This window comes from Rhinoderma darwinii, chromosome 2, assembly GCF_050947455.1.
Source record: "Rhinoderma darwinii isolate aRhiDar2 chromosome 2, aRhiDar2.hap1, whole genome shotgun sequence".
Lineage (NCBI taxonomy): Eukaryota > Metazoa > Chordata > Amphibia > Anura > Rhinodermatidae > Rhinoderma > Rhinoderma darwinii.
The window spans coordinates 58,003,028-58,029,679 of NC_134688.1; the positions used below are offsets into that span (position 1 = coordinate 58,003,028).

The 26,652-nt window shown below is 42.7% G+C and overlaps 1 protein-coding gene across 1 annotated transcript; it reads left to right on the forward strand.

Moving 5' to 3' along the window:
• Positions 1-21,456: 21,456 nt before the first annotated feature.
• RASL11A (RAS like family 11 member A) lies at positions 21,457-26,094 on the forward strand. The gene is made up of 4 exons (XM_075850016.1): positions 21,457-21,761; positions 22,844-22,900; positions 23,595-23,674; positions 25,514-26,094. Exons 1-4 carry the CDS (start codon positions 21,641-21,643, stop codon positions 25,979-25,981), a joined length of 726 nt encoding a protein of 241 aa, XP_075706131.1. The 5' UTR covers positions 21,457-21,640; the 3' UTR covers positions 25,982-26,094.
• Positions 26,095-26,652: the final 558 nt, after the last annotated feature.

Below are 26,652 nucleotides of genomic sequence, written 5' to 3' on the forward strand. Positions count from 1 at the left end.
TATACTTAGGACTGCACTTTACATATACTTTTTATACTGTACTTCTGTGTCCATCTGTGCAGGGCGTACCATGCCTAGCACCTGCTCAGTAATATATATGTATGCACTTTAACCATGTATAGGAGGTATTGGACCATTTGTACATCTGGGGGGGCCACTCTGCTTTCATGTTCGGATTCCGTTTCTGTTTGAGGGTCTATGGTATTTTATTATGTATAACTGTTATATGTTGTTTTTTTCTGTGTGTCTAATTGACTTTAATAAAGACTGTTTGTATTTTTTCAAATACCTGGTCGTGACCTGTTCTTTTTTCTGGCCCCGGTCTTATTCTACGTCAATGCCAGTTCTCATGTATTCACCTGGATCATTTAGTATAACTTTCCCCTTGAAAGCCTGTCCTGTGTGCTCTCTGCTGCCACCAGGTGGTAGGTCTCACTCTATGATAAGAGCCATATTTATATAAAACAGCTTCAAGGCACATTACGGAAAGACGTGCTGCAATTCTGTTTAACCCCTTCCCTCTTTAGCCACTTTTGACCTTCCTGACAGAGCCTCATTTTTCAAATCTGACATGTGTCACTTTATGTGGTAATAACTCCGGAATGCTTTCACCTATCCAAGCGATTCTGAGATTGTTTTCTCGTGACACATTGGACTTTATGTTACTGGCAAAATTTGCTCGATATGTTCAGTATTTAATTGTGAAAAACACCAAAATTTAGCGAAAAATTACAAAAATTAGCATTTTTCTCAATTTAAATGTATCTGCTTGTAAGACAGGCAGTTATAATACACAAAATTGTTGCTAATTAACATCCCCCATATGTCTACTTTAGATTGGCATCGTTTTTTGAACATCCTTTTATTTTTCTATGACCTCACAAGGCTTAGAACTTTAGCAGCAATTTCTCACATTTTCAAGAAAATTTCAAAAGGCTATTTTTACAGGGGCCAGTTCAGTTGTGAAGTGGTTTTGAGGGCCTTATATATTAGAAACCCCAAAAAAGTCACCCCATTTTAAAAACTTCACCCCTCAAAGTATTCAAAACAGCATTTAGAAAATGTCTTAACCCTTTAAACATTTCACAGGAATTAAAGCAAAGTAGAGGTGAAATTTACAAATTTCATATTTTTCTGCAGAAATACATTTTTAATACAATTTTTTTTATAACACAGAAGGTTTTACCAGAGAAATGCAACTCAATATTTGTTGCCCAGTTTTTGCAGTTTTAGGAAATATCCCACATGTGGCCGTAGCGTGCTACTGGACTGAAACACCGGCCTCAGAAGCAAAGGAGCACCTAGTGGATTTTGGGGCCTTATTTTTGTTAGAATATATTTTAGGCACCATGTCAGGTTTGAAGGGCTCTTGTGGTGCCAAAACAGTCAAAATCCCCCAAAAGTGACCCCATCTGGGAAACTAGACACCTCAAGGAAATTATCTAGGGGTGTAGTGAGCATTTTCACCGCACAGGTTTTTTACAGAAATTATTGGAAGTAGGCCGTGAAAATTAAAATCAACATTTCTTCAAAGAAAATGTAGGTTTAGCGATTTTTTTTCTCATTTCCACAAGGACTAAAGGAGAAAAAGCACCGCAAAATTTGTAAAGCAATTTCTCCCGAGTAAAACAATACCTCACATGTGGTAATAAACGGTTGTTTGGAGACACGGCGTGGCTGAGAAGGGAAAGAGCGCCATTTGGCTTTTGGAGTTCACATTTAGCAGGAATGGTTTGCGGAGGCCATGTCACATTTACAAAGCCCCTGAGGGGACAAAACAGTGAAAACCCCAAACAAGTGACCCCATTTTGGAAACTATACCCCTTGAGGAAATTATCTAGGGGTATAGTGAGCATTTTGACCCCACAGGTTTTTTGCAGAAATTTTTGCAAGTAGGCTGTGAAAATGAAAATCTACATTTTTTCAAATAAAATGTAGGTTTAGCTAATTTTTTTTCATTTCCACAAGGACTAAAGGAGAAAAATCACCATAAAATTTGTAAAGAAATTTCTCCCGAGTAAAACAGTACCCCACATGTGGTAATAAACGGCTGTTTGGACACACGGCGAGGCTGAGAAGGGAAAGAGCGCCATTTGGCTTTTGGAACTCAAATTTAGCAGGAATGGTTTGCGGAGGCCATGTTACATTTACAAAGCCCCTGAGGGGACAAAACAGTGGAAACCCCCCACAAGTGACCCCATTTTGGAAACAACACCCATTGAGGAAATTATCTAGGGGTATAGTGAGCGATTTGACACCACAGTTTTTTTGCAGAAATTATTGGAAGTAGGCCCTGAAAATAATAATCTACATTTTTTCAAAGAAAATGTAGGTTTAGCTAATTTTTTCTCATTTCCAGAAGGACTAAAGGAGAAAAAGCACCACAAAATTTGTAAAGCAATTTCTCCCGAGTAAAACAATACCCCACATGTGGTAATAAACGGCTGTTTGGACACACGGCAGGGCTTAGAAGGGAAAGAGCACTATTTGACTTTTTGAGATCACATTTAGCAGGAATGATTTGCGGAGGCCAGGTCACATTTGCAAAGCCCCTGAGGGGACAAAACAATGAAAACGCCCAAAAAGGGACTCCATTTAGGAAACTACACCTCTTGAAGAATGCATCTAGGGGTGTAGTGAGCATTTTGACCCCACAGATGTTTCATAGAATTTATTAGAATTAGGCAGTGAAAATAAAAACAGTCCTTTTTCTTCAATAAGACGTAGCTTTAGCGCAAATTTTTTCATTTTCTCAACAAATAAAGGAAAAAAAGAACCCAACATTTGTAAAGCTATTTCTCCCGAGTACGGCAATACCCCATATGTGGTCATAAACTGCTGTTTGGGCAAACGGCAGGGCTCAGAAGGGAAGGACCGCCATTTGGAGTGCAGATGTTGCTGGATTGGTTTCTGGGCACCTGTGGGCCCAAAACAGTGGAAACCCCCCAGAAGTGACCCCATTTTGTAAACTACACCCCTCAATGCATTTACCAAGGGGTGTAGTAAGCATTTTAACCCTGCAGGTGTTTTGTAGAAATTAGTGTGCGCTCAATGTTGCAGAGTGAAAATGGGATTTTTTTCCATAGATATGCCAATATGTGGTGCCCGGCTTGTGCCACCATAACAAGACAGCTCTCTAATTATTATGCGGTGTTTCCCGGTTTTAGAAACACCCTACATGTGGCCCTAATCTTTTGTCTGGACATATGACAGGGCTCAGAAGTGAAGAGTACCATGCGGAGTGGAGGCCTAATTTGGCGATTTACAAAGTATTGGTTCACAACTGCAGAGGCTCAGATGTGAAATAATAAAAAGAAACCCCTGATAAGTGACCCCATTATGGAACTGCACCCCTCAAGGCATTTATTAAGGGGTGTAGTGAGCATTTTCACCCCACAGGTCTTTTCCATAAATGAATGCGCTGCGGATGGTGCAAATTAAAAATTTATATTTTTCCCTAGATATGCCATTCAGTGGCAAATATGTCATGCCCAGCTTATGACGCTGGAGACACACACCACAAAAATTGTTAAAAGGGTTCTCACGGGTATGACGGTGCCATATATGTTGAAGGAAACTGCTGTTTGGGCACGCTGTAGGGTTCAGGGCCGAGGGAGCACCATTTGGCTTTTGGAGAGCGGATTTTGCTTGGTACTATATTTGTTTGAGTATTGCTGGTGTTTTATAATGTGGGGGTACATGTAAGCGGGGCGGAGTATATAAGGGGCATAGTCAGGTGGTATAAAAAAATAAAAATAATCCATAGATGTGTGTTACGCTGTGAAGCAATCCTTTCTGCACAGGCCGGTGTCGCACTGATAAATGGTGTCATTTCTTATCCCCCTTTTGGTCCACACTCCGCGCCTTTGTAGTTTGGGGAATTTTGCTGGGAAAGTATTATCCTGGTATAATACGGGCACCGTCGCTTCCATCGGATATGATTGGGCCCTCCCTTCCTGGTTCCCTAATTTTAGGTCCTTGATAAATCGCCTCTTGAAACAGAAGAAATGTTCTCCTCGGGCACAACTGCATATTTTTTTATTTCCTGACTTATTGGAGCCATAACTAATTTTATTTTTCATAGACGTAGCGGTATGAGGGCTGGTTTGTTGCGGGACGAGCTGTAGTTATTATTGGTACCATTTTGGGGTACATGTGACTTTTTGATCACCTTTTATCCTATTTTTTGGGATGCCAGGTAAACCAAAAAACGCAATTCTGGCACAGCTTTTTTTGTTTTTTTTTTTATACAGAGTTCACCACGCATTATAAACTACATGTTACCTTTATTCTGCGGGTCAGTACGATTCCGGCGATACCTCATTTATAGAACTTTTTTATGTTTTACAACTTTTTGCACAATAAAATTACTTTTGTAAAAAGAATGTATTTTTTCTGTCGCCAAGTTGTGAGAACCATAACGTTTTAATTTTTTTGTCGACGGAGTTGTATGAGGGCTTGTTTTTTGCGGGACGAGCTATAGTTTTTATAGGTACCATTTTTGGATACGTGCGACTTTTTGATCACTTTTTATTGTAATATTTGTAGGGCAAAGTGACTAAAAAACAGAAACTCTGGTAACGTTTTTTACGGGTTTTTTTTACGCTGTTCACCGCGTGCAATAAATAATATAATATTTTGATACCTCCGGTCGTTACGGTCGTGGCCATACCAAATACATATGGTTTATTATTATTTTTCAATAATAAAGGACTTGATAAGAGTAAAAGGGGGATTGTGTGTTATTTGATTACTTGAAACGTTTATTGTTTTCAAACTTTTATTTTTTGCACTTTTTTTTACACTTTTTTATACTTTTTTTACACTTTTTCTCAAGTCCCACTAGGGGACTTGAAGGTCCAACGGTCAGATTTTTTTTTTTCTAATACATTGCACTACCTATGTAGTGCAATGTATTAGATCTGTCAGTCATTCACTGACAGCAAGCCGTTTAGGCTTCGCCTCCCGGCGGGGCCTAAATCGGCTTCCGTAATGGCAGAGCAGGAGACCATTGTGTCTCCTGTTGCCATAACAGCAGTCGCCAGTCCCGATTGCCTGTCAGGGCTGGCGATCTGCTTGTAACCGCTACGATGCAGCAATCGCTTTCGATTGCTGCATCGAAGGGGTTAATGGCAGGGATCGGAGCTAGCTCCGGTTCCTGCCGTTACAGGTGGATGTCAGCTGTACAGTACAGCTGACTTCCACCGCTGATGACGCCGGATCAGCTCCTGACCCGGCGCCATCTTGCCGGCAGCTACGGAAGCCGATCAGGCTCCGCCGCCGGGCGGATCTTGACCGGCTTCGGTGCTAGGCAGACCGGGAGGCCAGTATTAGGCCTCCGGTTGCCATTGCAGCCACCGGAACCCCGGCAATTTCATTACTGGGGTTCCGATGAGCTGCAAACACCTTAAGTGCAGCGATCGCGTTTGAGCGCTGCACTTAATGGGTTAATGGCGGGGATCGAAGCTAATTTCGGTCCCCGCCGTTACAGTCGGATGTCAGCTGTAAGATACAGCTGAGATCCGGTGATGATGGGACCGGCTCAGCTTCTGAGCCGGTGCCAAACGTTTGACGTACATGTACGGCAAGATGCGGGAAGTCAGTACTTTCCATGACGTACATGTACGTCAAATGTCGGGAAGGGGTTAAGACTACAGTATCTCATATTTAGAGACTAAACAAACAATAAAATGAAGACCCATATTAATAAGGATCTGCAGACATTGCATTGGTGTACAATAGAAATTTCAGATGCTAGCTGTCAGTGAGAAGTCACATGTTGAGCAAATCGCTGTATCCGTGTATGATGTTTTACTTGGCTGATGTGTGTCCCTCTTTCACCGACCCCCGGCGCGATAGGGGGTGAGATTCCCTTCCACATTTACGGCAGCTGTGAGTCAGGTTGCTTTACCTTATTCACCTTGCTGTAATTCTGGGATGTGATCCCTCTGGTGGCCAACATAATAATTTGACATGTTTTCCTATTACATTTTTAATACTTTCCACCATGTGGAAGAAAAAAAATATATAATAGAAATAAGTATCTTAAAAAAAAAAAGATTTAATTCGCAACACATTCCCTTTAAAAACCTGTTTGTGGTGTTCCTCCTAGAAATGAGTAAATTGACAACACCTGGTTATTACATTTCTAGGAGGAATAACAGAGGGACAGTACAAGTTCTAAGAAAATATTCTAGAATTGTTATTTCATGGGGAATGCAATGATTTATGGCCGAAGAGGTGACTATAATGTAGAGAATCCCTTAAAGGTAATGTGTCGTTTTTTAGTTAAACAGTTAGTGTATAGGTGATTAGACATTGTTCTAATTTTTTTATTTTTTTCACGAGTCAGGAAATATTATAAATTAGATTCTAATTTATAATATTTCCCAGCGCTGGTCACTAGATGGAGCAATTCCCAAAATTGCAGCATTGCATGTGGTAAAGCAACCACATTGCTTTATGCTGCAAAATTTGAGAAAACTCACTCGCTCTAGTGAGCTCTCAGAATCCCCCCCTCCTTTATCCTGGCTAGTGCCGGGAGAAACGAGGGGATTGGACGTTCTAACCTCCTACACTGTGTGTTGCCATTTTTTGAGCTAACACACAGTGTAGTAGGTTAACATACAGTAGTAAACACACAGTAAAACACGTACATACACAGAAATAACTTACCTGCTCCAGTCGCCGCCGCTCCCTCCGGTCCATCCGCTCCGCCTGCTACCGCCACTCCAAGTGCACAAGTCCGGAAGCCCCGACCGGAACTAGTAATCTTACTGTCCGGCCGCGACTTCCGGTCCACAGGAAAATGGCGCCGGACGTCGCATGCGCCGGTCCCACACAGACGGCGTACAGCATAGTGAAGTTTGGACACGACATGAAAATTTGTACTGTGGAACTAGCCTAAAAATCCTTGACTCAATCCGCATGGGTAACGTGCTGATTTCACCCGTTGCATTATCATGAGTGAAATCCATGGCAAGAATCTGTAACAGCTTAGAAAATCTGTGGCGTGCCTAGAATTGTGCTTTCTTTTACACATGCTGGCCATTGTGTTTCCCTATGGGTTTCCAGTGCTGGATGTGACGATCTCACAAGGATGATTCTGCGGTGTAAGGGCGTCATAGGTTAACAGAAGGATTATATAAATATACAAATTCTGGTAGTGAAGTGAAAATGTAACGTGGTGTAGATGACCTTTCCTGTAATGTCTTCCATGCAGGGTCCCCGCTGTTCCCTTTTATTGCTTTTTAACCCCTTTAGGACACAGCCTGTTTTGGCCTTGTGGACACAGATAATTTTTTCAAATCTGACATGTGTCACTTTATGTGGTAATAACTCCGGAATGCTTTTACCTATCCAAGCGATTCTGAAATTGTTTTCTCGTGACATATTGTACTTTGTTAGTGAAAAATTGTCGATAAATTCAATATTTATTTGCATTTTTCTAAATTTAAATGTGTTTGCTTGTAAAACAGATAGTAATACCACACAAAATAGTTACTAGTTAACATCCCCCATATGTATACTTTATATTTGCATCATTTTTTTAACGTACTTTTATTTTTCTAGGACATTACAAGGCTTAGAACTTTAGCAGCAATTTCTCATATTTTCAAGAAAATTTCAATAGGCCATTTTTTCAGGGACCATTTCCGTTCTGAAGTGGCTTTGAGGGCCTTATATATTAGAAAGTCCCAATAACTCACCCCATTTTGAAAACTGCACCCCTCAAGGTATTCAAAACCACATTCAGAAAGTATTTTAACCCTTTAGGCGTTTCACAGGAATTAAGGCAAAGTAGAGGTGAAATGTACAAATTTCATATTTTTTGCCGAAATTCATTTGTAATTAAAAAAATAATCTGTAACACAGAAGGTTTTACCAGAGAAACGCAACTCAATATTTATTGCCCAGATTCTGCAGATTTTAGAAATATCTCACATGTGGCCCTAGTGTCCTAATGGACTGAAGCACCAGCCTCAGAAGCAAAGGAGCACCTAGTGGATTTTAGGGCCTCCTTTTTTTAGGAATATATTTTAGGCACCATGTCAGGTTTGAAGAGGTCTTGTGGTACCTAAACAGTCGAAACCCCCAAAAAGTGACCCCATTTTGGAAACTAAACCCCTCAAGGCATTTTTCTAGGAGTATAGTTAGCATTTTGACCCCACAGTTTTTTTGCAGAATTTAGTGGAATTAGTCTGTGAAGATGAAAATCACCTATTTTTCTGTGGAAACATAGAATTTTTTCATTTTTACAAGGAATAAAGGAGAAAAAGCACCCCAACATTTGTAAAGCAATTTCTCCCGATTACGGCAATACCCCATATGTGGTCGTAAACTGATGTTTGGACCCACAGCAGGGCTCAGGAGGGAAGGAGCGCCTTTTGGATTTTGGAGCGCAGATTTTGCTGGATTGGTTTTCAGTGCCATGTCGGGTTTGCAACGCCCCGGAGGGCCCAAAACAGTGGAAACCCCCCAAAAGTGACCCTATTTTGGAATCTACACCCCTCAAGGAATTTTTCTAGGGGTATAGTGAGCATTTTGGCCCCTCAGGATCTTTTTTAGAGCTAAGGTGACCAAAAAACAGCAATTTTGGCGCTTTAAATTCTTTATTTCTTACAGCGTTCACCGTTGCGCAATAAATTAAGTTTTAATTTATTCTGCCGGTTGGTACGATTATGCCGATACCATATGTGTATAGTTTTTTTTAAGTTTTGCAACGTTTGCACAATAAAATTACGTTTCTATAAAATTATTTATTTTCTGGGACACGCTATTCTGAGCCGTAACTTTTTTTTATTTTTTAGTCAAAAAAGCTGTGGGAGGTCTTGTTTTTTGCGGGACGGGTTGTAGTTTTTATTGGTACCATTTTGGGGTAAATGCGACTTTTTGATCACTTTTTATTGTATATCTTGGGAGGGGTGGTGACCAAAAAATAGCGATGCTGACAGTTTTCCGTTTATTTTGTTTGCGGCGTTCACCGTGCGGAAAAATTAACATTATAGTTTCATAGATTGGGTCGTTACGAACACGGTGATACCAAATATGTGTACTTTTTTTTTAACGGTTTCATTTTTTCCCTATAATAAATGACTTATAGGAAAACAAAACCTTTTATTTTTACACTTTTATAAAACATTTTTATTAACTTTTTTTTTTTACTTTTTACACTTTATATTTTTTATTATCTTTTTTTTACTTTTTACACTTTCTTCTTTGACCTGCAGCTTTGATCGCTACTAGAATACATTACACTACCTAGGTAGTGTAATGTATTCCAACTGTCAGTGTGACGTCACAGTCACTCTGACAGTTGGTCTACGAGGATCAGCAGAGGCTGATCCTCATAGGCTGACATACATGGCAGACCTGGGGGCCGTTGTCTGGCCCCAGGGTGCCATCACAAGCATCAGAAGCCCCCACGATTGCATGAGGGCTGCTGATGCGCTACAAACCCGCTACATGCGGAGATCGCAATCGAGCCCCGCATGTAACGGGTTAATTGCCGAAATCAGCTGATCGGCAACACTGGAGTGTCAGCTGTCGTGGACAGCTGATCTCCAAGTTCCCGATGCACACCTTGTCGCCGACAGTGTGCCATCGGGAACGACAGTGACTTCCTGTCACTCTGACAGGAAGCCTATCAGGACCAGCCGAAGGTTGGTCCTGATGGGCTTCCGTCCATGGCAGACCCAGAAGCCATTGTTTGGCTTCCGTTTGCCATAGTAACTATCGGCAAACCCCGCGATTTCGGATCGGGGTCTGCCGATATGTTAGAAACCACCAAAATTCGGCGATTGCACCTGATCGCCGAATTTAAGGGGTTAATTCGGCGAAACCAGCAGCAAAGGACCGCTGGTCGGCAAGAGTGGAGTGTCAGCTGTCGGCGACAGCTGACCTCCCGGTTCCTGGTGCACACTGTCGCCGACAGTGTGCACCGGGAAAAACTCAGTAACTGTACGTCCTCGTGTGGGAAGTAACCTCCCGCGACGACGGACAGTTACGTCCTGGTGCGTATAGGGGTTAAAGTGTGTTATTGTTGTGCATCTTGTTAGGGTATGTGCACACAGTGTTTTCAAGTGTATTTCGGGGTGTTTATGTTCAGGTGTATTTCGGGGTGTTTATGCCTTGAAAAACGCCTGAAAAAACGGAAGCAGAACGCCTACAAACATCTGCCCATTGATTTTAATGGGAAATACAGCGTTCTCTACCGACAGGGTGTTTTTTTACGCCTCATTTTCAAAAAACGGCGAATAAAAAGATGCCCGCAAAGAAGTAGTGCATGGCACTTCTTCAGCTGTTTTTGGACCAGTTTTTCATTGACTATAGAAAAACAGCTCAAAAAACGCTCGTTTGCGTAAAAAACTTCTGAAAATCAGGAGCTGTTTTCAGAGAGCAGCCTCTGATTTTCAGGCGTTTTTGAAGCTGAAAATGAAGCTTCTTTTAATTTGGAGCTTTTTTTGAGGCATTTTTTTGAGACGTTTTTCATAGTGTTCAATGGAAAATCAGTTCCAAAAAACGCCTCAAGGAGTGACATGCTACTTCTTTTTGTGAAGTGTCTTTTTACACACCGTTTCTTAAAATGGAAGTGTAAAAAGACGCCCCATATGAACGAAACGCGTTTTTTCCAATTGATTTCAATGGGCAGATGGTTGTAGGCGTTCAGCTTCCGTTTTCTCAGACGTTTCTTGAGGCGCCTGAAAACACTGTGTGTGAACATACCCTGAGGCTGGGTTCACACGACCATGTTACGTCCGTAATGTACGGAACGTATTTCGGCCGGAAGACCCGGACCGAACACAGTGCAGGGAGCCGGGCTCCTAGCATCATAGTGATGTGCGATGCTAGGAGTCCCTGCCTCGCTGCAGGACAACTGTCCCGTACTGTAATCATGTTTTCAGTATGGGACAGTAGTTCCACGCAGAGGCAGGGACTCCTAGCATCGCACATCACTATGATGCTAGGAGCCCGGCTCCCTGCGGTGTGTTCGGTCCGGGTCTTCCGGCCGAAATACGTTCCGTACATTACGGACGTAACATGGTCGTGTGAACCCAGCTTAACAGAGCGGGGCTGCTGAGTGCTGAAGCATGTGGTGTGTAAAAATCGTTACTCACTCCAGAAGTGACATCAGTACAAGAACCGTGCTGGGAGCTCCATGGCATGGGTTTCCGTGATTGAGCAGCTGCACACAAGTCTAAGATCATAAGCACAATACCAAGCGTCGGATGCAGTGGTGTAAAGCCGCCGCCACTGGACTCTGGAGCAGTGGAAACGTGTTCTGTGCAGTGAGGAATCATTCTTCTCTATCTGGCAGTCTGGTGGACGAGTCTGGGTTTGGTGAATGCCAGGAGAACGTTACCTGCCTGACTGCATTGTGCCAGCCCTAAAGTTTGGTGGAGGAGGGATAATGTTATTGGTTGTTTTTCATGGGTGGGCCTCGGCCCCTTAGTTCCAGTGAAGGGAAATCTTAATGCTTCAGCACAGCTGCATTTTGGACAATTGTATCTTCCAACTTTGTGGGAATAGTTTGGGGTTTGGCTTTTGTCTGTTCCCTCATGACTGCCCCAGTGCACAAAGCAAGGTCCATAAAGACATGGTTGGTTGGGGGAGTTTGGTGTTGAAGAACTTGACTGGCCGCACACACTTTTGACCTCAACCCAATCCAACACCTTTGGGATGTACGAGAATGGCGATTGCGAGCCAGGACCTCGCCAACATCCGTGTCTGATCTCACAAATCATCTTATGGGTAAAAATTCCCACAGACCCACTCCAAAATCTTATAGAAAGCCTTCCCAGAAGAGTGGAAGCTGTTTTATCTGGAAAGGGGGACAAGCTCCATATTAACACTCATAATCTTGAATTGGGATATCCAACAAGCTAATATAGATGCGATGGTCAGGTGTCCATATACCTTTGGCCAGATAGTGTATGATCTAATTGATGCAGAAAGGTTAAAAAATGTCAAGTGTTGGGGGATGGGTGTGTGATGAAGGATGTCCGCCTCTAGTACGTCCCTGCAGTATAGCTGTTACACCTGCATTTCTTGCTTACACAGCAGGTATGTGACATGGGGCTGTGCGTCACTTGTCATCAGCCTTCTTCCAAGTTGCTGGCTGTATTGATTGGATGGTAACCTGCCGGAGAGGAATATACCTTTCAGTTATGTCACGTAGTATAAGGCTCTATTCACACTGTCCTGTTCAGTCAGCTGTCCATTGTCCCTGACCGAGACAATAGTGTATTCTGCGGCTATATTATTATACACCAATGGGATACAACAGGATCTGTAGAAAAATAGATCCATTATGGATTGTGTAAAAATGGAAGTTAAGAGGCTCCCGCCACTTACCTGCTGAGAGTTTATCAACTTGAAATGAGAATGAATGTAATTTCTGCCTAGGAAACGAAACCCTGGGCTTTATCGCAGGGTTATCGAGATACGTGGCGAGTTTCAGCTAGAATGTGTCCATAAAACCTGCTATCTAGTGAAAAAAAATCTATAGGGGGCCAGATGTTCGCTGGAAGTCCAAGCTGAAATAAAGAACGTACAAACGTAGTTTTTTTTAATTTTTATTTTGCCTTGCCCTTATTTGCTTAGCGCCATTTTTTCTAAATCGCAGCAAGGGTCGGTTTAGCGTTTTTTTCCCAAAGGAATCCATAGGTTTTATTTTCTTCTTTTAAAACGATCGTGTAAATGTGTGTCCTGTTTTGTTACGGATTTTTTTTCAGGATAAATCATGTGTTACTAAAGCAGAATCTGCCATGATCATTGAAATACATTATCGGCAGTGTGGAGAAGGCCACATAAATAAACGCAAGTAGTAAAATTTTTTGGCAAAAAACGTTTTTGTGAAGGACGGCTAAGGCCTCCTTCACGCGCACAATTGTTCCGGCAATTTAGATTGCATAAAAAACCGCTTCTTAAAAAAACAGCGTTGTTAAAATGTAACATGCGTTTTTTGTGGGGGTTTTTTAAGGCGTTTTTAGTGGCATTTTTCATTTGGTGTCATTTTGTACATGCTTTTTTTTCAGGTGCTTTTTGAAGTCCAGCAGAAAAGCCTATTGGAAAGCTGCCATACCCAGAACATCCTGTGATCGGGAAAAAACGCCACTAACCACAACAATTCCTCAAAAACGCCACAAACAAAAAATGCAATACATGTAGGGATTTTGTTACTTTAGTATAGACTTTATTGTGACATCTGGTCGCACCAAAAAAATCACCACAAAAATGCCACGAAAAACAAACCATTACGCTGTGTGTGATTCCAGCTTTAGGAGGTTTTTGTTTTGTTTTTTTTTGTTTTTTAAAAACCGCCACACACACAAAAAGTTTTCTATCATTATTGCCCGTACTGGTTCCATAGTTTACCAATAAAAATCAATAGAGCCTGGAAAAATGTACTGTCTCTTTATTTCAGCTGGAGCCACATAAATATATATATTTTTTTTTTAGCTTCAAAATTAAAATAGGCATAGAAAAAATACTGAGCAAACTGTTGTTTCCTATAGCCCGTGCTCATTAGGAGGCTCGTGGAGGGACCGAGCAGCACGGGGGACCATTTGCATTCACTGTACTGAACGGGCCAAGCCCAAACTTTCCTTTTTTTGTATAATTGCGTTCAGAGAGCAGATACGTCCTGTCGACATATCTGTATGAGGGCTTGTTTTTGCGGGATGAGTTGTATTTTTTGATGGCTAATTTTGGGGAACATAAAACTTATTCACTAACATCTTTGAGGGAGGGAATGGGAAAAAAAACCTGCAATTTTTTTACATTTATGCAGTCCAAGATGTGGCAAAACTATTATACGGGTCAGAACAAATACTGCCATACCAAATATTATCGTATCTTTATGTTGTAATGCTTTTGCACAATAAAAGCACTTTCATTTCATGCATTCCAAAAGTCATACCTTTTTTATTTTTCTGTCAATGTAGCTGTACAAGGGCTTTCTTTTTAGTGGGACAATTTGTAGTTTTTATTTTTTTTTTATTCTGTTTTTATTTATTTATCACAAGTGTATGACAGAGACATTAATCATATCATGACTCAATGATACACATTTGTTACACGTGAGCACAAAAGAAGAGCATACGGAGAAAAAGAATTAGATGAGAGAGAGAACCAGGAATGGGAAGGGAAGAGGGAGGAGGAGGGTATAGGGAGGCTTATCCTCAGCGTCCACCCCAGAAGCGGACGTCTCATAGGAAAACAAGTCAATTTAGTTACTTACTATTAGGACAGCAGAGCGATATTCTCCAAAGAATTCTCTAAACTTACCCAGGTTGACCACACGCGCATAAGCTTATCATGAGTGTCCCGCAGGGAAGCCGTAATCTCCTCCATACGTTTCACTTCTTGGATCTTCTGAAACCAAAGGCGCACCGTTGGGGGCTCAACCTGTTTCCACATAGCCGGAATGCAAGCATGCGCCTTGTTGATCAAATGTCGTACTAATGAGTTCTTGTATGTGGAGATCGGGATGTCACACAGATGACGCAGGAAGAAGCCCGGAGATCTAGGCAGTGTATAGTCCGTAAACCTAGAAGCTGCACTCCAGACCTTATCCCAAAAAGTTGATAATCGCCGGCAGTCCCAAAAGGTATGTAATAGATCACCTATCCCCCCCCCCCCACCTGCATCTCCAACACGGGACACCCCTGGATAAAATTTGTGAAGTCTGGAAGGGACCCTGTACCACCTCGTCAGAATCTTATATCCCGTTTCCTGAATTCTACTTCATATGGAAGACTGATGAGTCATGGTATACAACCGAGTACGCACATCCGCTGTAATAGTTATGTCCAGATCTGTTGCCCATTTAGCCAAGTAAGATGGATGTGAGTCTGCAATCGGGGGAATTTAACAAACTATGTTACCAAGAGGGTGTGGCGACGAGGACCCGACATTGTGCATAAAGTTTCAAATGCTGTTAGCTCACGTTAAAAATCGGTTGCGGGGGAGAGAGATAAAAGAAAGTGACGTAATTGGGAAGCCTGCCAGAACGGGAGGTGCCCCCGATCTGCACCGTCCGTTAACTGAGATACCGTCTCCCAACTGTCATTAATAAGATAATGACGGGCCTGGGTCTCGCTAGCCAAACGTTTGTGTGAGAAAGGTCCGAGTTCACAACCCGCCTGAAAAGAGGGATTGTCTACTACGGGGTATAGTGGTGACGGGGAAGGGGAGATACGAAAATGTTTGAATGCCTGTGTCACAACTCGAAGGATAGGACCGATCAGGAAATAAGATCTCGCCAATGATGGAATCCGATCCAACAACCATGGGGCCACAGTGAGAGGAAGGGATAAAAAGAATTGTTCCAGCTTCATCCATGGTTTGGATTTGCCATGTCTACACCAAACCGCCATCAAACCTCGGGCGTGTCAGAGTCGTATGTGCAATGCGTGATGTTTGTTCGACCAAATAAACTTAAGCATTAAGGAAGAGATGGAGGTAAAGAAAAGACGCGGTATGTGGATAGGGAGAGCCTGAAAGAAGTACAACAGACGTGGCAACACATTCATTTTGAATATGGCACAACGACCAAACCAAGTGAAGGTCCCTTTAGACCATCTCTCAAGATCTCCCTTAAAGAGGCTCTGTCACCAGATTATAAGTATCTCCTACATAATCTGATTGGCGCTGTAATGTAGATAACAGCAGTGGTTTTTATTTTGAAAAACGATCATTTTTGAGCAAGTTATGAGCTAGATTAGATTTATGCTAATGAGTTTCTCAATGGACAACTGGGCGTGTTTTTACTTCTACCAACTGGGCTTTGCACAGAGGAGTGTATGAGGCCGACCAATCAGTCACCAATCAGTGACCAATCAGCATCATACACTTCTCATTGTTCCAGCCCAGCTTCTTTCACTGCACAATCACACTGGGCTGTGGATCATGCTGGGCTGGAACAATGAGAAGTGTATGAGACTGATTGGTCACTGATTGGTCACTGATTGGTCAGCCTCATACACTCCTCTGTACAACACCCAGTTGGTAAAAAGTAAAAACACGCCCAGTTGTCCATTGCGAAACTCATTAGCATAAATCTAAACTAGCTCATAACTTGCTCAAAAATGATCATTTTTCAAAATAAAAACCACTGTTATCTACATTACAGCGCCGATCAGATTATGTAGGAGAGAGGGCGCTTATAATGTGGTGACAGAGCCTCTTTAAGTGTTCGCAATATATGGGGATAGTTACATGCATAAAGGTGTGAGGGCCGATTCGTGAGACGTATGCCTAGGTATTTCAATTTGTATTTTTTAACGATACCAATATGAGGGACTTTTTGATGAATTTTTATGTAGTTCATAGTAAGATATAAATGACGTTACCATTATTATACGGTTCATTACAATTGCGGCGACACCAAATCTGTATAGGATTTTTTTAAATCTCTTTTGCACAAGTTATGGAAAAATAGTGGGGTTTTTTTTGTATCAGATTTTTTTAATATAAACTAATTTTTTTTAGTCCCGCTAGGAGACTTCATGATCGGTTCCATAATGCTTCATTATACTCAGTATACACAGTCTAAGGGTATGTGCACACGATAACTGCAATTACGTCTGTAATTACGGAGCTGTTTTCAGGAGAAAACAGCTCCTGAATTTGAGACGTAATTGCATGTACTTGCGTTTTGCGGGGCGTCTTTTACGGACGTAATTTGGAGCTGTTCTTCATTGGAGTCAATGAAAAACGGCTCCAATTACGTCCCAAGAAGTGTCCTGCAGTTCTTTGACGAGGCTGTTATTTTACGCGCCGTCTTTTGACAGCGACGCGTAAAATGACAGGTCTTCGGCACAGTACATCGGCAAACCCATTGAAAGCAATGGGCAGATGTTTGCCGATGTATTGGAGCCGTTTTTTCAGACGTAATTCGAGGCGTAAAACGCCTCCATTACGTACGAAAATAGGTCGTGTGAACCCAGCCTAATAGGTAAATAGCCATGACAGGTGCAGAAGCCTTCGTTAGGCCATTGGCTGCAATAACAACCCATTGGCTTCCTGCAATTGTGCCCCTTTCCTCTATAGCCAATTAGATGCTGCAGTTACTATTGACCGTGCCACCTAAGGGATTAAACAGTTGAGATCGGAGTTACCTCTGATCTCAACGGTTGCAGTGGGATGTCAGCTGTATGTTAGAGCCTGCACCTGCTGCTATTGGCACGGACACAGATCCTGTGCCAGCCACTGGATGTACCAGAAGACCGCAGATAGTAAGTAATGGTACGTCAAAATGCAGGAAGGTTTAGGGTGAGTTCACACTGAGTTTTTTGCAGGAGGAAAATCTGCCTCAAAATTCCGTTTGGAATCTTGAGGCAGATTTTCCTCTGGCTGCACGCCAATTTTCGCAGCATTTTTCACCCGCGGCCATTGAGCGCCGTGGGCTTAAAACGCAGCGAAATACGATTTCTCTGCCTCCCATTGATGTCAGAGGCGTAAACGCCTGAAGCTAGGGCATGTCCCTTTTTCCTTGCTCGTGGGAAAAAAAACGCCTCCGCCTCCCATTGAAATCAATAGGAGGCATTTTCGACCATTTTTTGGCGCATATTCCATCACGATTTCCGCATCAAAAAACTCAGTATGATCTCACCCTTAGGGTATGTTCACACGTACACGTCTGTTACGGCTGAAATCACGGAGCTGTTTTCAGGAGAAAACAGCTCCGGCATTTCAGACGTAATGGCATGTGCAGGCGTTTTTCTCTGCGTCCATTACGGACGTAATTGGAGCTGTTTTTCCATGGTGTCCATGGAAAACGGCTCCAATTACGTGTCAAGAAGTGACAGGGACTTCTTTGACGCGGGCGTCTTTTTTACGCGCCGTCTTTTGACAGCGGCGCGTAAAAAAAATGACCGTCGGCACAGAACATCGTAAAGCCCATTCAAATGACGCTTTGGTGCCGTATTTTTGGACGTAATTCGAGGTTAAAACAGCCTTAAGCTGGGTTCACACGACCTATTTTCAGATGTAATGGAGGCGTTTTACGCCTCGAATTACGCCTGAAAAACCGTCTCCAATACGTCGGCAAACATCTGCCCATTGCTTTCAATGGGTTTGCCGATGTACTGTGCTGACGACCTGTCATTTTACGCGTCACTGTCAAAAGACGGCGCGTAAAATAACAGCCTCATCAAAGAACTGCAGGACACTTCTTGGGACGTAATTGGAGCCGTTTTTCATTGACTCCAATGAAGAACAGCTCCAAATTACGTCCGTAAAAGACGCCCCGCAAAACGCGAGTACATGCAATTACGTCTGAAATTCAGGAGTTGTTTTCTCGTGAAAACAGCTCCGTAATTTCAGCCGTAATTGCAGTTATCGTGTGCACATACCCTTAAAAGGGGTTGTATTAGATCAGGAAAAATGGTCCTGCCAGTATTGTCCTTAGGCTGGACCATTCACTTGAATGGGGTCACGATGCAATTCCATATGCATTGCACGGAGTGAAATCCTCAGCAAATCCTCATGTACAAAATGCAGATTTTGCATTAGATTCGCTGCAGTCAAATCTGTGGTGTGAATACACCCTTATTGTCCATGCAGCATATTTCTTTGCCTTGCTGTCCCCCTGACAACTAACAGCAGGACGCATGACACCAGCTTAGACTCCATTTTTTTTTACAGGACCCTATTAACTTATTAGGCCAGGATCAAACACACAGTTTTGATGCAGTTTTTGGCTTTGTTTTTTTTTTTTGTGTTGTTTTTTTTTTTTGGCCTAAGCCAGAAGTGGGTCCAAAAGTAAGGAAAGGTATAAAGAAAAGACTGATGCATCTCCTTTCTTTTGTGTCCACTTCTGGGATTGGCTCAAAAAACTTATCCAAAAATGGCTTCAAAACTGCGCGTGTGATCCTGGCCTAATGGGTCCTTCAGGTTTTGGTAATTCCACTAAGGCCAGAATCACACATGCAGTTTTTGGTCCAGTTTTTTTTAGCCGAACACAGGAGTGGATCCAAAAGAGAGAAGACATCAGACTTTCCTTTATACTTTTCCTTCTTGTGGATGAACTCCTGGCTTTGGCACGAAAAAATTGCCACACAAACTGCATTACCAGTCTTATAAAACACGACCGTATCTCCCCTCCTGTCCACCACCCCCGTCCTCCATTCCCAATCTACTTTGGGTTACCGGCTCTTGTGATTCTGAAGTTCATCCCAAATTGACTATTTCCATGCTGGTATCTGAACCCTCCAGGCTCCAGCTGGGACCCTCATAGATCTCTATAAGGAAGGGGCCACATCGCTCTTCCGGATGCCACGCCTCAGCTTGGAGATTTCCACAGCTCTCTATGTGAGACGTTTGATGGCGCACATTCATTCTCAATATTATACATTCTGATCAATCCCCTTCTATAAATTGTATCTGAATTGTCTTCTTTTACCAGGAGGGACCCTGCAGCCATTACTGGTGCTGTTTATGGCAGCCTGTGTTCAGTGACTGGTATTCTCACCAGGGCTGTTTTACAAATTGTGCAGTCTCTCCAAGCAACAAATAGTGCCCAGATTATCCATTACTCACAAAATGCTGTGGCCCCTGGAAAAGGAACCTGGTTCTGAGCTGGATTATAGTTCATGCAGTGGATGTTGGGGGCAGTAGTTTCCATACTTGTACTGTAAGGGTATGTTCACACGCCCTATTTACGGACGTAATTCGGGCATTTACGCCTCGAATTACGTCCGAAAATACGGCTCCAAACCGCCGGCAAACATCTGCCCATTGAAATCAATGGGGTTACGATGCTCTGTGCACAAAGGCTTTTTTTTTACGCGCTGCTGTCAAAAGACGGCGCGTAAAAAGACGCCCGCGTCAAAGAAGTGCATGTCACTTCTTGGGACGTAATTGGAGCCGTTTTTCATTGACTCCATTGAAAAACAGCTCCAATTACGTCCGTAATTGACGCAGCGAAAAACGTGAGTACGAGCAATTACGTCTGAAATTCAGGAACGGATTTCGCCTAAAAACAGCTCCGTAATTTCAGGCGTATTGGACGCTGCCGTGTGAACATACCCTAAGGGCATGACCACACGTGGCGGATTTCCTCCGCAACTGTCCGCATCAATGCCGCACAGAATCTGCGTTGCAGATTCTGCTGCGGATCTGCACAAAATGTGCAGAAAATTGATGCGGACTAGCTGCTGCGGACTGCGGGAAAAGTGCTTCCCTTCTCCCTATCAGTGCAGGATAGAGAGAAGGGACAGCACTTTCCCTAGTGAAAGTAAACGATTTTCATACTTACCGGCCGTTGTCTTGGTGACGCGTCCCTCTTTCGGCATCCAGCCCGACCTCCCTGGATGACGCGCCAGTCCATGTGACCGCTGCAGCCTGTGCTTGGCCTGTGATTGGCTGCAGCCGTCACTTAGACTGAAACATCATCCTGGGAGGCCGGACTGGAGACAGAAGCAGGGAGTTCTCGGTAAGTATGAACTTATATTTTTTTACAGGTTGCTCTATATTGTGATCGGTAGTCACTGTCCCGGGTGCAGAAACAGTTACTGCCGATCGCTTAACTCTTTCAGCACCCTGGACAGTGACTATTTACAGACGTCTCCTAGCAACGCTCCCGTCATTACGGGAGCCCCATTGACTTCCTCAGTCTGGCTGTAGACCTAGAAATACATAGGTCCAGCCAGAATGAAGAAATGTCAAGTTAAAAAAGCAAGACGCATCCGCAGCACACATAACATGTGCATGACAGCTGCGGACTTCATTGCGGAAATTAGAATCTCCATTGAAGTCAATGGAGAAATTCCGCCATGAGTCCGCCACTGCTCCGCAACAGACATAGCATGCTGCGGACACCAAATTCCGCTCCGCAGCCTCTGCTCCGCAGCGGAATTGTACGCATCGTCTAAACGAACACTGCTAAATTAAAGTGAAAGTCAATGGACAAACGGCTCCGCTGCGGATTAACGCTGCGGAGTGTCCGCAGCGGAATTTAAGTGAAATTCTGCCACGTGTGAACCCAGCCTTACTCTGTTCTGTGGAGGGTTTTGGGAGCAGGACAGCAGTATCCTCCTGTCTGCTGCAGAGAATATCATTTTCCATCCCTGGAAACCATTCTGACAGGAAAATATCAGGAAATTATTCATAATGCAATTCCATCCTGGCTACAATTTCTTGTTTATTCTGAGTTGCCCCTCTATGCCGCCCTTGCCAGCTCCACTTCATCAAACATGATGTCATCCGTAGGCATACAGCCTTCAGAGCTGCGCTCACAGTCCACCTCCCTGTAGTGCTGGGTCAGGGGACTTTATTGTCTCAGTGATTGGATCCCCCGAGCTGATTGTTGTTATGGACGAGGATGACAGCGGCGGCAGCAGCAGGGAGCGCGTCAATCTGCGTAACCAGCGCCATTCCCCCTTCCCGCCCTCACTGCCTCTCATGGCTGGAGACTTGTGCCGGGTATATAAGGCGCAGAGCGGAGCAGAGAAGGCGCATTGTGCTGCAGACCGTCGCAGTCTCATCCGCATTCTCCGGGCTCCCACTCACTATACCTGACTATCCCCGTATAACCAGCCTGGACCTTCTACATAATCGCACACTGCAACTTTTCTTTGCTACTTTTGGATGATCTGCGCTGTGTGATTGGACCCAGCACTATTCTGCATCTCTCATGCGTCTTCCGACCATGTCCAGCAACTTTTTACTTGCGCCAATTCCGGAATCTGCGGACTATTTCACTGTCCGGGATATTAAAATGGCTGTGATGGGGGCAAGCAGTGTGGGCAAGACTGGTAAGTGTCCTGAGTGTGTGAAGGGGGCAACTATCATCATTATCATCATCAATAACATTGGCATTGTCCTACAGTAATTAACCCTTGCTGGAATTATAGAGGTCACTGCCAAAAATAAGCAATTTCTCACAGCAATTGTCTCTTATTGTGACAACACAGTATTGAATAAATACTGGATCATTGACCTGATGAATTCATGTCATAAATATTACCTGCTGTAAAGTTCATGCAATATAATGTTAACCCTTTGTAGCCAAGACCCCCAAAAATAGGCATAGAAGGTTTTTCTGGGGACAATGATCACTTCTTTGTAACCTACAATAAGGTCGGTGCCCGGAGGATGTGTATATACTTTATATATTCTGCAGTGGAGAGACCGAACACAATACCAAACTTATTAGGCAGTTTTTGATCTTTTTGATATATGATAAAGCATCTTCTCCAGACTGAATCTCTCGTGCCCTAAATTGGCCAAAGTCTCGGTACTAATCCATGATCGAATCCTCATCCATTTTCTGTAAACCACAGACATGCAAAAATAACTTGATCTGAATGATATTCCGATGGTAGCCGACATCATCTAACATTGATATTTGCATTATCCAAAATGGGAAAATCTCAGCCGATTGTTACGTTCTGCGACTGTTGTGACATGAGCGACTGATATTTATCTTCATCAGATCTGATACGTTTTCTCATTGGTGGAATACATTTCAATAAGTCAGGAATTATTTTGTCATCCCCCATAGATGCCCCAAAGGCTGAACAAATTCAAGGGGTCAGGAAGCCAATGCTCATAGTGGCGTCTAACTTTTTGGGGTTGTTTAATTGGTTATTTTTTACGGCCACATCATAGTCCTTTTGGCTTCTGCCATGGTCTACGTATAAGTCTATAGTATTATGTCAGTCCTGGATTATCTAAGTTATAGTCACATCTACGGGCACTTGAATTGCACTCCCAGATCTGAATTGTAATATTTTAGAATGCCGTTTATAGATCTATGTTGTCAGCACTTCCCTATCACTAAATCTCCTGCCATTGCTTAACACTTTACTAACAATTGTCTATCATTTTCTTCCAGCAATGATTGTCCGATTCCTCACCAAAAGATTTATTGGAGACTATGAGACGAATACTGGTAAGTTTACTATCTGAATGATGGGCACAATAGAGGATTTGTTTTAGAGGGTCACCACATCATTTTGTAATAAAGTTTGCCCCCTCTGAGCTCCTGCTGCCAATACTGGCCCTACTCTAGACATTTGGATGTATGGACCTTGCCCCACACTAGATGCCAGGGCTGGACATTATCAGAAGTCAGTTGGACAATGGGGGAAATGTAATAAAACGGCAGATAAAAGTTAGTAAATCACCTGAGGCCGTCCACTTTTCCTGACACGTTAGACATGATGCTGGACGGGCTTCATAAATATAACGTTTGGCCCCAATTGCATATTACAAATACAAAAAAATGTGTGTTTTTGCATTGGTAAATCTCCCTTAATTTGTCTGGAAGTTCTTATTGTTGGATACCCAAAAACAATTGATCTGATCCCTGGAGCATGTTAAGTGGCTCCTTAGGTTTATAAATTAGTCCATCTCGACAGTATGCAAATGACCAACATTTTACATCAGTCCTGCGAGATGTCCCTCACTTACTTCATGGGGTCTGTGCATGATCCTGATTATTTTTGGACCAGTATTGGGGGCAGGCGCAGGGCCTTGGGGGTTGAGGGGACGTACACCATGTTTTACTCCCATGAAATATCATCTTTTACAAACTCTGATTGTGCATTGTCCTTAATACAAACTATTTCTATTTCCTCAATCAGGAAACCTGTACTCCAGACTTGTGAGCGTAGATGGAGAGCACATGTCTGTGCAGATCCAGGACACCCCGGGTTACGTCAAGGTAAAGATCCCATAATCCTTATATACCTGACACTAGTAAACAGTAGTCTCCACTCTGTCAGTCCGACTGTTGCAAGACTACTACTCCCATCAAGCCCGGACTTAGCTGCTCTAGTGATTTTTCATTTATTGTATAGACGGATGTTTAGATTCTGCAATCTCCTGCCCCCCTAAAATCTGTCTAGTGTTGGAAAATGACAGCAGGACCCCACAAATGAGTCACTGATTCTTCGTATTTCAGAAGTAATCATTATAATAATAAGTACTGTACATAGGAATGTGCGACTGATACCATTTTGTAAAAACATTTTCATTCACACGAAGGGCTTGTCCACACGTAACGAAATTTCTGCAGCAATTCCTTTGAAAGTAGCAGACAGTCCACTGTGGCAAAAACGCAGCATTTCCTGCGTTCTAGACTGCAGAAAACGGTGCGTATTTTGCTGCGTTTTTCACAATGCTGGAGATGGCGACATCTCCTCTGAAAAATACAGCACTTAAGATGCAGTCCGAAAAATACGCACCGCAGGTCAATTTGTGCTCGGAATTTTTACGCAGCGTGTGGATGAGATTTGTTAAATGTCACCCACTTTGCTGCTACTGTATTCTGCTGCGTATTTTCCATCCGCAATTCCGCTACATGTGGACGAGTCCTGACAGAGACCACTGAAGGAAATGTAGTAGTATTATTATCATTAAAGATACTTGTTATATTGTATCATTTCTTATTAAAGACCTGGCAGTCCGTCCTTATGAAAAGGCTTCATTTCTAGTTTTATCATTCACAAATATTTGTTGAGATATTTACAGGGCATTTTAATATTGATGTAATGCTGGATACAAAGTATTACTGTAGTTTATCACTTATTATAGGCTAGTAGAAGGACAGCTGTAGTCAGGACTAGAACTGTATGGACGGACTACATACATTTCTCCCTGGATCTGCCCAACATCTCCTCCCTTGACTTGGCTGTATGGACAAGCCACCTAAAAACAAAAAAAGATGTCCTTATTGAAAGAAGATCAGTCACCTCTCCTGACATGTCTGTTCTAGTAAAAACTTGCATTCCACTTGAAATAACAATTCTGGAACATCTTTTCTTAAAACTGTGTGTTGTACCGTTCCTCGATTATTCCTCCTGGAAATGTATGAATAAATTGGTGATCGGGTGTTACCATTCGCTTTTACAATCAAGACGTGTCCCTGCACAGTCTGACACAGTCCAATCATTGCTGATACTGTCAGACTATGTAGGGACATGCCCTATTGACAAGAGGAATAATAACACCCAGTTGTCAATTTATTGATACATTTCTAAGAGGAATAACAGAGGAATGGCACAATGAGGACTTCTAATAAACTATGACCCAGAATCATTTAATGGGGAATACAGGCATTTACTAAAACAGCCATATCATAAGAGCTGACGGGTCTCTATGTACTAGATCCCAGAGAACCTTTTTAGGCTGTATTCACATTTGGCTTTTTTGCCAGATGTTACACGGTAGTGAAAAGGTTTTGAGGGAATGCTGCAGTTATTTTTAAAACTGTAGAATGACCTTTAGATGGTGTTTTTTTTTTTTTTTTTATGATGTTTTTATGGAGAAAATCTATACATTTTCTTAAAATGTTTCTTTTAGAAAACCACAACATTTATCGGCATGTGGTATTGCCACGCATTTGTCAGTGCAGTAATGTTGCGGTCCTGCATCATTACCGCCTCTTGTGAATATATCCCAAGTATCCTAGATATGTAGTTCTGATAAATGTGGTTGTCATTAGTAGTATGTTGTGTAAGGTTTAGTCATGTTTAACAGTTGTGTTGTGGCTTATATGCAGGTGGACGATGACGTATCCCAGGTGGCAGATATGTTGCGGTGCGTGCAGTCAGCGGAAGGCTTCCTCCTTGTATACTCCATCACAGACTACAGGAGCTACGAGTATATCCGTCACCTTCATCAGCACATCCGAAAAGTCCATTCAGACACTAAGACTCCCATTATCGTAGTGGCTAATAAAGGGGATCTCCTCCATGTGAGGCAGGTGCCCTCAGAAGCTGGGATTCAGCTCGCCAGTGAACTGGGCTGTTCGTTTGTGGAAATCTCCACTAGTGAAAACGGTCAGGACGTTTGTGAGGTTTTCCAGCACATCTGCAAAGAGATCAGCAAGCACCAGTCCACCAGCAATGGAGAGAAAAGGCGAGGCTCCGTTATCCCCCGACCAAAGTCACCAAACATGCAAGACTTGAAGCGACGTTTCAAACAAGCCTTGTCACCGAAAGTCAAGACTTCCTCAGCCGTGGCATAGCCAAGACCCTGTGAACAAAAGACTCATTTTATACATATTGCAGAGTAATTTATTTTTGTATGGACATTCTGGAGTGTATGTCGGCCTGCATACATCATAAATCAATATTTATTTAAACATGACATGTTGTTCGTTTGTCAATTTTAATTGGATCCGTTGATAAAAACCAGTGTTGATGTTTAGATTTAGATACAATGATGAGTTGTCTTTAAAGGTGGCCTGTGACCACAGGTGCTAATTGCTGCTGGCCAATAATGACAGAGCATCACGTGTCAGCTATTGGGCGCTGGAGTCACATGACGTCATTATGGATGAATCTAAATACCAAAGTTGCAAAGAGCAACAGATGCCAGTAACAGGGTGGGGAGGGGTTTAGCTTCAGCTGGTTTGCATATTTTGGGTAAGAAAAATCGCGTTTCTTATTATGCGCAAAGTCAACCGCAGTGTGTGAACAGGCTGTTATGAAATCCCAATCACCACAAAGTAACATCCACCCGCTGCAGTAAAGTACATGATGAAAAGGCCCTGGTTAAATTAATTCAACGGGATCATTTATTCAATATTTATTTATATTCTAGTAGCTCAGAAATCTAGACAGTAAAGTGTTAAATCATAATCTATGAATATTTGTTAATTTTATATATATATTATATAAAATCATTATCTTTTGT

Bases quoted from the DNA above. Each gene is read 5' to 3' on its own strand.
- RASL11A (XM_075850016.1), top strand. From the start codon at position 21,641: ATGCGTCTTCCGACCATGTCCAGCAACTTTTTACTTGCGCCAATTCCG. The intron at 21,762-22,843 runs GTAAGTGTCCTG...ATTTTCTTCCAG, and splicing joins AAGCAGTGTGGGCAAGACTG to CAATGATTGTCCGATTCCTC. The intron at 22,901-23,594 runs GTAAGTTTACTA...TTCCTCAATCAG, and splicing joins AGACTATGAGACGAATACTG to GAAACCTGTACTCCAGACTT.